Source organism: Toxoplasma gondii, assembly GCF_000006565.2.
Source record: "Toxoplasma gondii ME49 unplaced genomic scaffold asmbl.1847, whole genome shotgun sequence".
Taxonomy (NCBI): domain Eukaryota; phylum Apicomplexa; class Conoidasida; order Eucoccidiorida; family Sarcocystidae; genus Toxoplasma; species Toxoplasma gondii.
The window spans coordinates 1-12,950 of NW_017383892.1; the positions used below are offsets into that span (position 1 = coordinate 1).

The 12,950-nt window shown below is 58.7% G+C and overlaps 1 protein-coding gene across 1 annotated transcript; it reads right to left on the reverse strand.

The window, feature by feature from the left end:
* Window positions 1-181: 181 nt before the first annotated feature.
* TGME49_328900 (hypothetical protein) lies at window positions 182-12,640 on the reverse strand (the record flags this gene model as incomplete). Its single annotated transcript, XM_018783113.1, has 34 exons — window positions 182-218; window positions 551-634; window positions 793-801; window positions 900-984; window positions 1,143-1,151; window positions 1,258-1,437; window positions 1,494-1,502; window positions 1,609-1,686; window positions 1,839-1,878; window positions 1,937-1,957; window positions 2,184-2,225; window positions 2,870-2,911; window positions 3,555-3,596; window positions 4,242-4,283; window positions 4,931-4,939; window positions 5,006-5,163; window positions 5,587-5,659; window positions 6,313-6,321; window positions 6,388-6,545; window positions 6,969-7,041; window positions 7,689-7,697; window positions 7,764-7,921; window positions 8,345-8,417; window positions 9,070-9,078; window positions 9,145-9,302; window positions 9,506-9,531; window positions 9,757-9,798; window positions 10,173-10,219; window positions 10,450-10,458; window positions 10,525-10,682; window positions 11,107-11,179; window positions 11,487-11,528; window positions 12,172-12,213; window positions 12,620-12,640. 34 exons carry the CDS (start codon window positions 12,638-12,640, stop codon window positions 182-184), a joined length of 2,067 nt encoding a protein of 688 aa, XP_018634671.1.
* Window positions 12,641-12,950: the final 310 nt, after the last annotated feature.

Here is a 12,950-nt window from a genome sequence, read left to right on the forward strand (position 1 = left end):
CACGTCACCGAGGGGGTGCGGGAACATGTTGTCCTTTTCTCCCACGGGGTCGTATCTCTCCTCCAAAAATAAAAGACGCTACATCGTTCACCCTTGTATTCCCTTCCTGTACAGCCGTTGCCACGGCGTGAATGCACTGGACATTGACACAGCCTGCGGCAGGCTATACAGCGATAATATCTTACAACGTACCCCAGACTGTTACAACCTCCTGACAGCTGTGGCGCCACCAAACGCAACACGTCGACAATTCGTGCCCGAGTGATGTCGGACCTCGGGGAGCACCTGTGCCGCAAATGAAACATGGTCGTCCCGCCCGCACAGTGCCTCCGCCGCCAGCTAACTACACCTCATCGCGGTGACCCCATCAGCAGTAGTCTCTACGTGGTGCCGCAGTTGCCACGAGACACACCACACGCCCCCGGGTCCTTTTCCTCTCTTACGTCCCGCGCCTGAACATAACGCCCGAGCATCTCCTAGACAGACTGCATAACGACTCACAACCGGTAACCTCCTATCCATAGGCGCATGGACTCGACGAGTCGCATACCATACAACCGCCCGGCCATGTGGCGCCGCCACACCCAACACGTCGACAATTCGTGCCAGAGTGATGTCGTACCTCGGGGAGAACCTGTGCCGCAAATGAACCATGGTCGTCCCGCCCGCACAGTGCCTCCGCCGCCGGCCAACTACACCTCATCGCGGTGACCCCATCAGCAGTAGTCTCTACGTGGTGCGGCAGTTGTCTCGAAATGCAGAACACGCCCGCGCGTCCGCTTGTTCGCTTACCTCCGCCGCCTGAACAAAAGGCCGGAGCATCTCCTAGGCAGACTGCATAACGACTCACAACCGGTAACCTCTCATCCATACGCGCATGCACTCGACGAGTCGCATACCATACAACGGCCGGACCATGTGGCGCCGCCACACCCGACACGTCGACAGATCGTGCCCGAGTGATGTCGGACCTCTGGCGGTCACCTGTGCCGCAAATGTAACATGGACATGCCGCACGCAGAGTGCCGCCGCCGCCAGCTATCTACGCCTCATCGCGGTGACCCCATCAGCACTGATCTCTACGTGCTGCGGCAGTTGCCTCAAGACACAGAAGAGGGCCCAGCAACCTTTTCTGCTCCTACCGTCTTGCCCTGAAAAAAAACGCTCAACAGTCTCGGAGACAGACTGCACAACGACACACAACCAATAACCTCTCACCCATCCGCGCAGGTACGCGACGACTCTCCTTTCACGTACGAGCCGACGCATGAGGCGCCGCCACACCCAGCACGTCGACAAATGGTGCCCGAGTGATGTCAGACCTATAGCGGTCATCTGTGCCGCAAATGTAACATGGACATGCCGCACGCAGAGTGCCTCCGCCGCCAGCTAACAACGCCTCATCGCGGTGACCCCATCGGCACTGATCTCTACGTGCTGCGGCAGTTGCCTCAAGACACAGAAGAGGGCCCAGCAACCTTTTCTGCTCCTACCGTCTTGCCCTGAAAAAAAACGCTCAACAATCTCGGAGAAAGACTGCACAACGACACACAACCAATAACCTCTCACCCATCTGCGCAGGTACGCGACGACTCTTCTTTCACGTACCAGCCGACCCATGAGGCGCCGCCACACCCAACACGTCGACAATTCGTGCCACAGCGACGTCGGACCTCTGGCTGTCACCTGCGGCGGAAAATAGACATCGCTACACCGCCCACACAGCGCTTCCGACGCGAGCCGACAAACCCTCAACACGTAACCTCCATCACGTGTAGTCTCTGCATGGCCTGACGTCCGAGTCGAAATACGAAATCGGCACTCTCATTCTCGCTCACTTTCACTTCCTGTCAACGCGCAGCCACGCCGGAAAACCACCTGCCAATCCCACACAGCGAAGCACTTCTCACCCGGCCCTCTATCCACATCCCCCCACCCCCTCATCCCAGCCCGCAACCTGTAGAGCCGCCAAACGCAACACGTCGGCAGTTCGTGCCAGAGTGATGTCGGACCTGTCGCAGGCGGCCGCGCCGCAAACGGAACATGGACATGCCGCCGGCACAGTGCCTCCACTGCCAGCTATCAACACCTCATCGCGGTGACCCCATCAGTAGTAGTCTCAACGTGGCCCGGGAGATGTCTCGAAATGCAGAACATCCCCGCGTGTCCGTTGTTTCCCCTACCGCCGCCGCCTGAAGAATACGCCCAACAATGTTGCAGACAGACTGCACAACGATACACAACCAATAACCTCTCACCCATCCGCGCAGGTACGCGACGAAACTCATACGGGAAAAAGGCAGGACCGTTTGGGGCCGCCACACGCCACAAGCGGCGTATTCCGAAACGAGTGAACTCGGATCGTTCGCTTCCGCAACTGAATTGGACCACGCATCCCACGCCGGACACTCACTCTCTGAAGGATACCGACAACACGTCATCGAAGAGAGGGTACAAGTTGTCCTTTCTCCACGGGGTCGTATTCGCCTCCGAAGATGAGAGATGCTACATCGTTCACCCTTGTATTCCCTTCCTGTACAGCCGTTGCCACGGCGTGAAAGCACTGGACATTGACACAGCCTGCGGCAGGCTATATAGCGATAATATCTTACAACGTACCCCAGACTGTTACAACCTCCTGACAGCTGCGGCGCCACCAAACGCAACACGTCGACAATTCGTGCCCGAGTGATGTCGGACCTCGGGGAGCACCTGTGCCGCAAATGAAACATGGTCGTCCCGCCCGCACAGTGCCTCCGCCGCCAGCTAGCTACACCTCATCGCGGTGACCCCATCAGCAGCTGTCTCTACGTGGTGCCGCAGTTGCCGCGAGACACACCACACGTCCCGCGTCCTTTTCCTCTCTTACCTCCCGCGCCTGGGCAATACGCCCGAGCATCTCCCAGACAGACTGCATAACGACACACAACCAGCAACCTCTCACCCATCCGCTCATTTACGCGACGAGTCGCATACCATACAACGCCGGACCATGTGGCGCCGCCACACCCACCACGTCGACAGTTCGTGCCACAGCGACGTCGGACCTCTGGCTGTCACCTGCGGCGGAACCTAGACATCGCTACACCGCCCACACAGCGCTTCCGACGCGAGCCGACAAACCCTCAACACGTAGCCTCCATCACGTGTAGTCTCTGCATGGCCTGACGTCCGAGTCGAAATACGAAATCGGCACTCTCATTCTCGCTCACTGTCGCTTCCTGTCAACGAGCAGCCACGCCGGAAAACCACCTGCCAATCACACAGCGAAGCACTTCTCACCCGGCCCTCCAGCCACCACCGCCCCGCCCTAATCCCACCCCGAATCCTGTGGTGTCGCCAAACGCAACACGTCGGCAGTTCGTGCCAGAGTGATGTCGGACCTCTGGGAGGTGGCCGCGCCGCAAACGGAACATGGACATGCCGCCGGCACAGTGCCTCCACTGCCAGCTATCAACACCTCATCGCGGTGCCACCATCAGTAGTAGTCTCTACGTGGCCCGAAAGGTGTCTCGAAAAAGGGAACAGGCCCGCGCGTCCGTTTCTTCTCTTACCTCCGCCGCCTGAAGAATACGCCGAGCAATTTCGCAGACAGACTGCACAACGACACGCAATCAATAACCGCTCACCCATCCGCGCAGGTACGCGACGAGACTCATACGGGAAAAAGGCAGGACCATGTGGGGTCGCCACACGCCACAAGCGCCGTATTCCGAAACGAGTGAACTCGGATCGTTCGCTTCCGCAACTGGATTGGACCACGCATCCCACGCCGGACACTCACTCTCTGAAGGATACCGACAACACGTCATCGAGGTGCGGGAACAAGTTGTCCTTTCTCCACGGGGTCGTATTCGCCTCCAAAGATAAAAGATGCTACATCTCTCTCCCTTATATTCCCTTCCTGTACAGCCGTTGCCACGGCGTGAAAGCACTGGACATTGACACAGCCTGCGGCACGCTATACAGCGATAATATCTTACAACGTTCCCCAGACTGTTACAACCTCCTGACAGCTGTGGCGCCACCAAACGCAACACGTCGACAATTCGTGCCAGGGTGATGTCGGACCTCGGGGAGCACCTGTGCCGCAAATGAAACATGGTTGTCCCGCCCGCACAGTGCCTCCGCCGCCAGCTAGCTACACCTCATCGCGGTGACCCCATCAGCAGTAGTCTCTACGTGGTGCCGCAGTTGCCTCGACACACACCACACGTCCCCGCGTCCTTTTCCTCTCTTACCTCCGGCGCCTGGGCAATTCGCCCGACCATCTCCCAGACAGACTGCATAACGACACACAACCAGTAACCTCTCACCCATCCGCGCATGCACTCGACGAATCGCATATCATACACCGGCCGGACCATGTGGCGCCGCCACACCCAACACGTCGACAAATCGTGCCACAGCGACGTCGGACCTCTGGCTGTCACCTGCGGCGGAGCCTAGGCATCGCTACACCGCCCACACAGCGCTTCCGACGCGAGCCGACAAACCCTCAACACGTAACCTCCATCACGTGTAGTCTCTGCATGGCCTGACGTCCGAGTCGAAATACGAAATCGGCACTCTCATTCTCGCTCACTGTCGCTTCCTGTCAACGAGCAGCCACATCGGATAACCACCTGCCAATCACACACAGCGAAGCACTTCTCACCCGGCCCTCCATCCACCACCCCCCACGCCCTCATCCCACCCCGCAACCTGTGGTGTCGCCAAACGCAACACGTCGACAATTCGTGCCAGAGTGATGCGGCACCTCGGGGAGCACCTGTGCCGCAGCTGTAACAATGACATGCTCGTCGCACAGTGCCTCCGCGGCCAGCTATCAACACCTCATCGCGGTGACCCCATCAGCAGTAGTCTCTACGTGGCCCGGGAGGAATCTCGAAATGCAGAACACGACCGCGCGTCCGTTTTCGTCCCCTACCTCCGACGCCTGAAGAATACACCCAACAATGTCGCAGACAGACTGCACAACGACACACAATCAATAACCGCTCACCCATCCGCGCAGGTACGCGACGAGACTCATACGGGAAAAAGGCAGGACCGTGTGGGGCCGCCACACGCCACAAGCGGCGTATTCCGAAACGAGTGAACTCGGATCGTTCGCTTCCGCAACTGGATTGGCCCACGCATCCCACGCCGGACACTCACTCTCTGAAGGATACCGACAACACGTCATCGAGGTGCGGGAACAAGTTGTCCTTTCTCCACGGGGTCGTATTCGCCTCCGAAGATAAAAGATGCTACATCGTTCACCCTTGTATTCCCTTCCTGTGCAGCCGTTGCCACGGCGTGAAAGCACTGGACATTGACACAGCCTGCGGCAGGCTATACAGCGATAATATCTTACAACGTACCCCAGACTGTTACAACCTCCTGACAGCTGTGGCGCCACCAAACGCAACACGTCGACAATTCGTGCCCGAGTGATGCGGCACCTCGGGGAGCACCTGTGCCGCAAATGAACCATGGTCGTCCCGCCCGCACAGTGCCTCCGCCGCCAGCTAGCTACACCTCATCGCGGTGACCCCATCAGCAGTAGTCTCTACGTGGTGCCGCAGTTGCCACGAGACACACCACACGCTCCCGGAACCTCTTCTTCTAACATCTCCGGCGCCTGGGCAATACGCCCGACCATCTCCCAGACAGACTGCATAACGACACACAACCAGTAACCTCTCACCCATCCGCGCGTGCACTCGACGAATCGCATATCATACACCGGCCGGACCATGTGGCGCCCGCACACCCAACACGTCGACAAATCGTGCCACAGCGACGTCGGACCTCTGGCTGTCACCTGCGGCGGAAGCCTAGGCATCGCTACACCGCCCACACAGCGCTTCCGATGCGAGCCGACAAACCCTCAACACGTAACCTCCATCACGTGTAGTCTCTGCATGGCCTGACGTCCGAGTCGAAATACGAAACCCGCTCTCTCATTCTCGCTCACTATCGCTTCCTGTCAACGAGCAGCCACATCGGAAAACCACCTGCCAATCACACACAGCGAAGTACTCTCACCCGGCCCTCTATCCACCACCCCCCACGCCCTCATCCCACCCCGCAACCTGTGGTGTCGCCAAACGCAACACGTCGGCAGTTCGTGCCAAAGTGCCGAAGGACCTCTGGGGGGGTGGCCGCGCCGCAAACTAAACATGGACATGCCCCCGGCACAGTGCCTCCGCTGCCACCTAACAACACCTCCTCGCGGTCACTCCATCAGCAGTCGCCTCGGCGCTACGTGGTGCGGCAGTTGCCTCGAGACATAGAACACGCCCACGAGTCCGTTTCTCCTCTTACCTCCAGATTCTGAACAGAACGCCCAGCAATCTCGCAGACAGACTGCACAACGACACACAACCAATAACCGCTCACCCATCCGCGCAGGTACGCGACGAGACTCATACGGGAAAAAGGCAGGACCGTTTGGGGCCGCCACACGCCACAAGCGGCGTATTCCGAAACGAGTGAACTCGGATCGTTCGCTTCCGCAACTGGATTGGCCCACGCATCCCACGCCGGACACTCACTCTCTGAAGGATACCGACAACACGGCATCGAGGTGCGGGAACAAGTTGTCCTTTCTCCACGGGGTCGTATTCGCCTCCAAAAATAAAAGATGCTACATCCCTCTTCCTTATACTCCCTTCCTGTACAGCCGTTGCCACGGCGTGAAAGCACTGGACATTGACACAGCCTGCGGCAGGCTATACAGCGATAATATCTTACAACGTACCCCAGACTGTTACAACCTCCTGACAGCTGCGGCGCCACCAAACGCAACACGTCGACAATTCGTGTCCGAGTGATGTCGGACCTCGGGGAGCACCTGTGCCGCAAATGAAACATGGTCGTCCCGCCCGCACAGTGCCTCGCCGCCAGCCTAACTACACCTCATCGGGGTGACCCCATCAGCAGTAGTCTCTACGTGGTGCCGCAGTTGCCGCGAGACACACCACACGCTCCCGCAACCTTTTCTTCTAACATCTCCGGCGCCTGGGCAATTCGCCCGACCATCTCCCAGACAGACTGCATAACGACACACAACCAGTAACCTCTCACCCATCCGCGCATGCACTCGACGAATCGCATATCATACACCGGCCGGACCATGTGGCGCCGCCACACCCAACACGTCGACAAATCGTGCCACAGCGACGTCGGACCTCTGGCTGTCACCTGCGGCGGAGCCTAGGCATCGCTACACCGCCCACACAGCGCTTCCGACGCGAGCCGACAAACCCTCAACACGTAACCTCCATCACGTGTAGTCTCTGCATGGCCTGACGTCCGAGTCGAAATACGAAATCGGCACTCTCATTCTCGCTCACTGTCGCTTCCTGTCAACGAGCAGCCACATCGGATAACCACCTGCCAATCACACACAGCGAAGCACTTCTCACCCGGCCCTCCATCCACCACCCCCCACGCCCTCATCCCACCCCGCAACCTGTGGTGTCGCCAAACGCAACACGTCGACAATTCGTGCCAGAGTGATGCGGCACCTCGGGGAGCACCTGTGCCGCAGCTGTAACAATGACATGCTCGTCGCACAGTGCCTCCGCGGCCAGCTATCAACACCTCATCGCGGTGACCCCATCAGCAGTAGTCTCTACGTGGCCCGGGAGGAATCTCGAAATGCAGAACACGACCGCGCGTCCGTTTTCGTCCCCTACCTCCGACGCCTGAAGAATACACCCAACAATGTCGCAGACAGACTGCACAACGACACACAATCAATAACCGCTCACCCATCCGCGCAGGTACGCGACGAGACTCATACGGGAAAAAGGCAGGACCGTGTGGGGCCGCCACACGCCACAAGCGGCGTATTCCGAAACGAGTGAACTCGGATCGTTCGCTTCCGCAACTGGATTGGCCCACGCATCCCACGCCGGACACTCACTCTCTGAAGGATACCGACAACACGTCATCGAGGTGCGGGAACAAGTTGTCCTTTCTCCACGGGGTCGTATTCGCCTCCGAAGATAAAAGATGCTACATCGTTCACCCTTGTATTCCCTTCCTGTGCAGCCGTTGCCACGGCGTGAAAGCACTGGACATTGACACAGCCTGCGGCAGGCTATACAGCGATAATATCTTACAACGTACCCCAGACTGTTACAACCTCCTGACAGCTGTGGCGCCACCAAACGCAACACGTCGACAATTCGTGCCCGAGTGATGCGGCACCTCGGGGAGCACCTGTGCCGCAAATGAACCATGGTCGTCCCGCCCGCACAGTGCCTCCGCCGCCAGCTAGCTACACCTCATCGCGGTGACCCCATCAGCAGTAGTCTCTACGTGGTGCCGCAGTTGCCACGAGACACACCACACGCTCCCGGAACCTCTTCTTCTAACATCTCCGGCGCCTGGGCAATACGCCCGACCATCTCCCAGACAGACTGCATAACGACACACAACCAGTAACCTCTCACCCATCCGCGCGTGCACTCGACGAATCGCATATCATACACCGGCCGGACCATGTGGCGCCCGCACACCCAACACGTCGACAAATCGTGCCACAGCGACGTCGGACCTCTGGCTGTCACCTGCGGCGGAACCTAGACATCGCTACACCGCCCACACAGCGCTTCCGACGCGAGCCGACAAACCCTCAACACGTAACCTCCATCACGTGTAGTCTCTGCATGGCCTGACGTCCGAGTCGAAATACGAAACCCGCTCTCTCATTCTCGCTCACTATCGCTTCCTGTCAACGAGCAGCCACATCGGAAAACCACCTGCCAATCACACACAGCGAAGTACTCTCACCCGGCCCTCTATCCACCACCCCCCACGCCCTCATCCCACCCCGCAACCTGTGGTGTCGCCAAACGCAACACGTCGGCAGTTCGTGCCAAAGTGCCGAAGGACCTCTGGGGGGGTGGCCGCGCCGCAAACTAAACATGGACATGCCCCCGGCACAGTGCCTCCGCTGCCACCTAACAACACCTCCTCGCGGTCACTCCATCAGCAGTCGCCTCGGCGCTACGTGGTGCGGCAGTTGCCTCGAGACACAGAACACGCCCACGAGTCCGTTTCTCCTCTTACCTCCAGATTCTGAACAGAACGCCCAGCAATCTCGCAGACAGACTGCACAACGACACACAACCAATAACCGCTCACCCATCCGCGCAGGTACGCGACGAGACTCATACGGGAAAAAGGCAGGACCGTTTGGGGCCGCCACACGCCACAAGCGGCGTATTCCGAAACGAGTGAACTCGGATCGTTCGCTTCCGCAACTGGATTGGCCCACGCATCCCACGCCGGACACTCACTCTCTGAAGGATACCGACAACACGTCATCGAGGTGCGGGAACAAGTTGTCCTTTCTCCACGGGGTCGTATTCGCCTCCAAAAATAAAAGATGCTACATCCCTCTTCCTTATACTCCCTTCCTGTACAGCCGTTGCCACGGCGTGAAAGCACTGGACATTGACACAGCCTGCGGCAGGCTATACAGCGATAATATCTTACAACGTACCCCAGACTGTTACAACCTCCTGACAGCTGCGGCGCCACCAAACGCAACACGTCGACAATTCGTGCCCGAGTGATGCGGCACCTCGGGGAGCACCTGTGCCGCAAATGAAACATGGTCGTCCCGCCCGCACAGTGCCTCCGCCGCCAGCTAGCTACACCCCATCGCGGTGACCCCATCAGCAGTAGTCTCTACGTCGTGCCGCAGTTGCCTCGAGACACACCACAAGCCCGCACATCCTTTTCCTCTCTTACCTCCCGCGCCTGGGCAATTCGCCCGACCATCTCCCAGACAGACTGCATAACGACACACAACCGGTAACCTCTCACCCATCCGCTCATTTACGCGACGAGTCGCATACCATACACCGGCCGGGCCATGTGGCGCCGCCACACCCAACACGTCGACAATTCGTGCCACAGCGACGTCGGACCTCTGGCTGTCACCTGCGGCGGAACCTAGACATCGCTACACCGCCCACACAGCGCTTCCGACGCGAGCCGACAAACCCTCAACACGTAACCTCCATCACGTGTAGTCTCTGCATGGCCTGACGTCCGAGTCGAAATACGAAATCGGCACTCTCATTCTCGCTCACTGTCGCTTCCTGTCAACGAGCAGCCACATCGGATAACCACCTGCCAATCACACACAGCGAAGCACTTCTCACCCGGCCCTCCAGCCACCACCCCCCACGACCTCATCCCACCCTGCAACCTGTAGAGCCGCCGAACGCAACACGTCGGCAGTTCGTGCCAGAGTGATGTCGGACCTCTGGCTAGCTAGTGCCCGCGCCACACACGCAACGTGGACATGCCGCCGGCACAGTGCCTCCACTGCCAGCTATCAACACCTCATCGCAGTGATCCTATCAGCAGTAGTCTCTACGTGGTGCGGCAGCTGTCTCGAAATGCAGAACACGCCCGCGCGTCCGTTTTTTCTCTTACCTCCGCTGCCTGAAGAATACACCCATCAATGTCGCAGACAGACTGCACAACGACACACAATCAATAACCGCTCACCCATCCGCGCAGGTACGCGACGAAACTCATACGGGAAAAAGGCAGGACCGTGTGGGGCCGCCACACGCCACAAGCGGCGTATTCCGAAACGAGTGAACTCGGATCGTTCGCTTCCGCAACTGGATTGGCCCACGCATCCCACGCCGGACACTCACTCTCTGAAGGATACCGACAACACGTCATCGAGGTGCGGGAACAAGTTGTCCTTTCTCCACGGGGTCGTATTCGCCTCCAAAAATAAAAGATGCTACATCGTTCACCCTTGTATTCCCTTCCTGTACAGCCGTTGCCACGGCGTGAAAGCACTGGACATTGACACAGCCTGCGGCAGGCTATACAGCGATAATATCTTACAACGTACCCCAGACTGTTACAACCTCCTGACAGCTGTGGCGCCACCAAACGCAACACGTCGACAATTCGTGTCCGAATGATGTCGGCACCTCGGGGAGCACCTGTGCCGCAAATGAATCATGGTCGTCCCGCCCGCACAGTGCCTCCGCCGCCAGCTAACTACACCTCATCGCGGTGACCCCATCAGCAGCAGTCTCTACGTGGTGCCGCAGTTGCCACGAGACACACCACACGCTCCCGGAACCTTTTCTTCTAACATCTCCGGCGCCTGGGCAATTCGCCCGACCATCTCCCAGACAGACTGCATAACGACACACAACCAGTAACCTCTCACCCATCCGCGCATGCACTCGACGAATCGCATATCATACACCGGCCGGACCATGTGGCGCCGCCACACCCAACACGTCGACAATTCGTGCCAGAGTGATGCGGCACCTCGGGGAGCACCTGTGCCGCAGCTGTAACAATGACATGTTCGTCGCACAGTGCCTCCGCGGCCAGCTATCAACACCTCATCGCGGTGATCCCATCAGCAGTAGTCTCTACGTGGCCCGGGAAGTGTCTCGAAAAAGGGAACAGGCCCGCGCGTCCGTTTCTTCTCTTACCTCCGACGCCTGAAGAATACGCCCAACAATCTCGCAGACAGACTGCACAACGACACACAATCAATAACCGCTCACCCATCCGCGCAGGTACGCGACGAAACTCATACGGGAAAAAGGCAGGACTGTGTGGAGCCACCACACGCTACAAGCGGCGTATTCCGAAACGAGTGAACTCGGATCGTTCGCTTCCGCAACTGGATTGGCCCAAGCATCCCACGCCGGACACTCACGCTCTGAAGGATACCGACAACACGTCATCGAGGTGCGGGAACAAGTTGTCCTTTCTCTACGGGGTCGTATTCGCCTCCAAAGATAAAAGATGCTACATCGCTCTCCTTTATACTCCCTTCCCGTACACCCTTCGCGACAGCAAGAATCTACCAGACAATGAGACAGACTGCAGCAGGCGACGCAGCGAGATTATCTCAAATGGTACCCCAGACTGTTACCTCTCCACATCTGTGGCGGCGCCACGCGCAAGGAGTCGACAGTGCGTGCCTGAGTGCCGGCGGGCTTCTAGGGAGCCCCCGTGCCGACAATCTAGCATGGACATGTCCCACGCAGAGTGCCGCCGCTGCCAGCTAACTACACCTCATCGCGGTGACCCCATCAGCAGTAGTCTCTACGTGGTGCCGCAGTTGCCACGAGACACACCACACGCCCCCGCGTTCACTTGCTCTCTTACTTCCCGCGCCTCAACAAAACGCCCAACCATCTCCCAGACAGACTGCATAACGACACACAACCAACAACCTGTCACCCATCCGCGCATGCACTCGACGAATCGCATACCATACAACGGCCGGACCATGTGGCGCCGCCACACCCAACACGTCGACACCCGTGCCAGACTTGCAGCGGACCTCAGGCGCCTTCAACGCCTACTAATCGTTCCTCCTCTCCACACCCACGACCCCGAAAGTCAGCCGAAAACACCTCCTCAATGTGTCTCCATCATCGCTAGTCTCTACACGGTGTGCTACTGTCATTCGCGGGAACTCGACCGCACGCCCCTTCGTCCCCACATACCTCTGGCGCCTGGACACGCCCCACCGTACCACAGAGACACCCGAAAATAATAGTCAGTGAAGTCCGTCTCACGCGTTCGCGCATGGACCCCTTGTCTCTCACACCGTCTCGACGTCTCGAAACATCTGGGCCGCCCCAAGCAGCAGCCTGACCACAAGCGAACGAACGGACTCGGACCCCTCTCTCAGGCCACGGACTATCATTCCTCTCACGGACAACACGCCGTCGCGCTGCCCCCACCTCGAAACATGTCATCGCGCGGTACCCTTCACCCGTAGCCATGGCGCTGTGTCGCGGCCCCGTCGAAACACAAACCAACACCTTATCTATTCCGCCCCTACCTCCATTATCTGTGCACGTGAACCCACGCCGCGATAGACCGACAAACTGACACACAGCGACACACGTCTCCCCTGCGCCTCCACGGAACCCAGA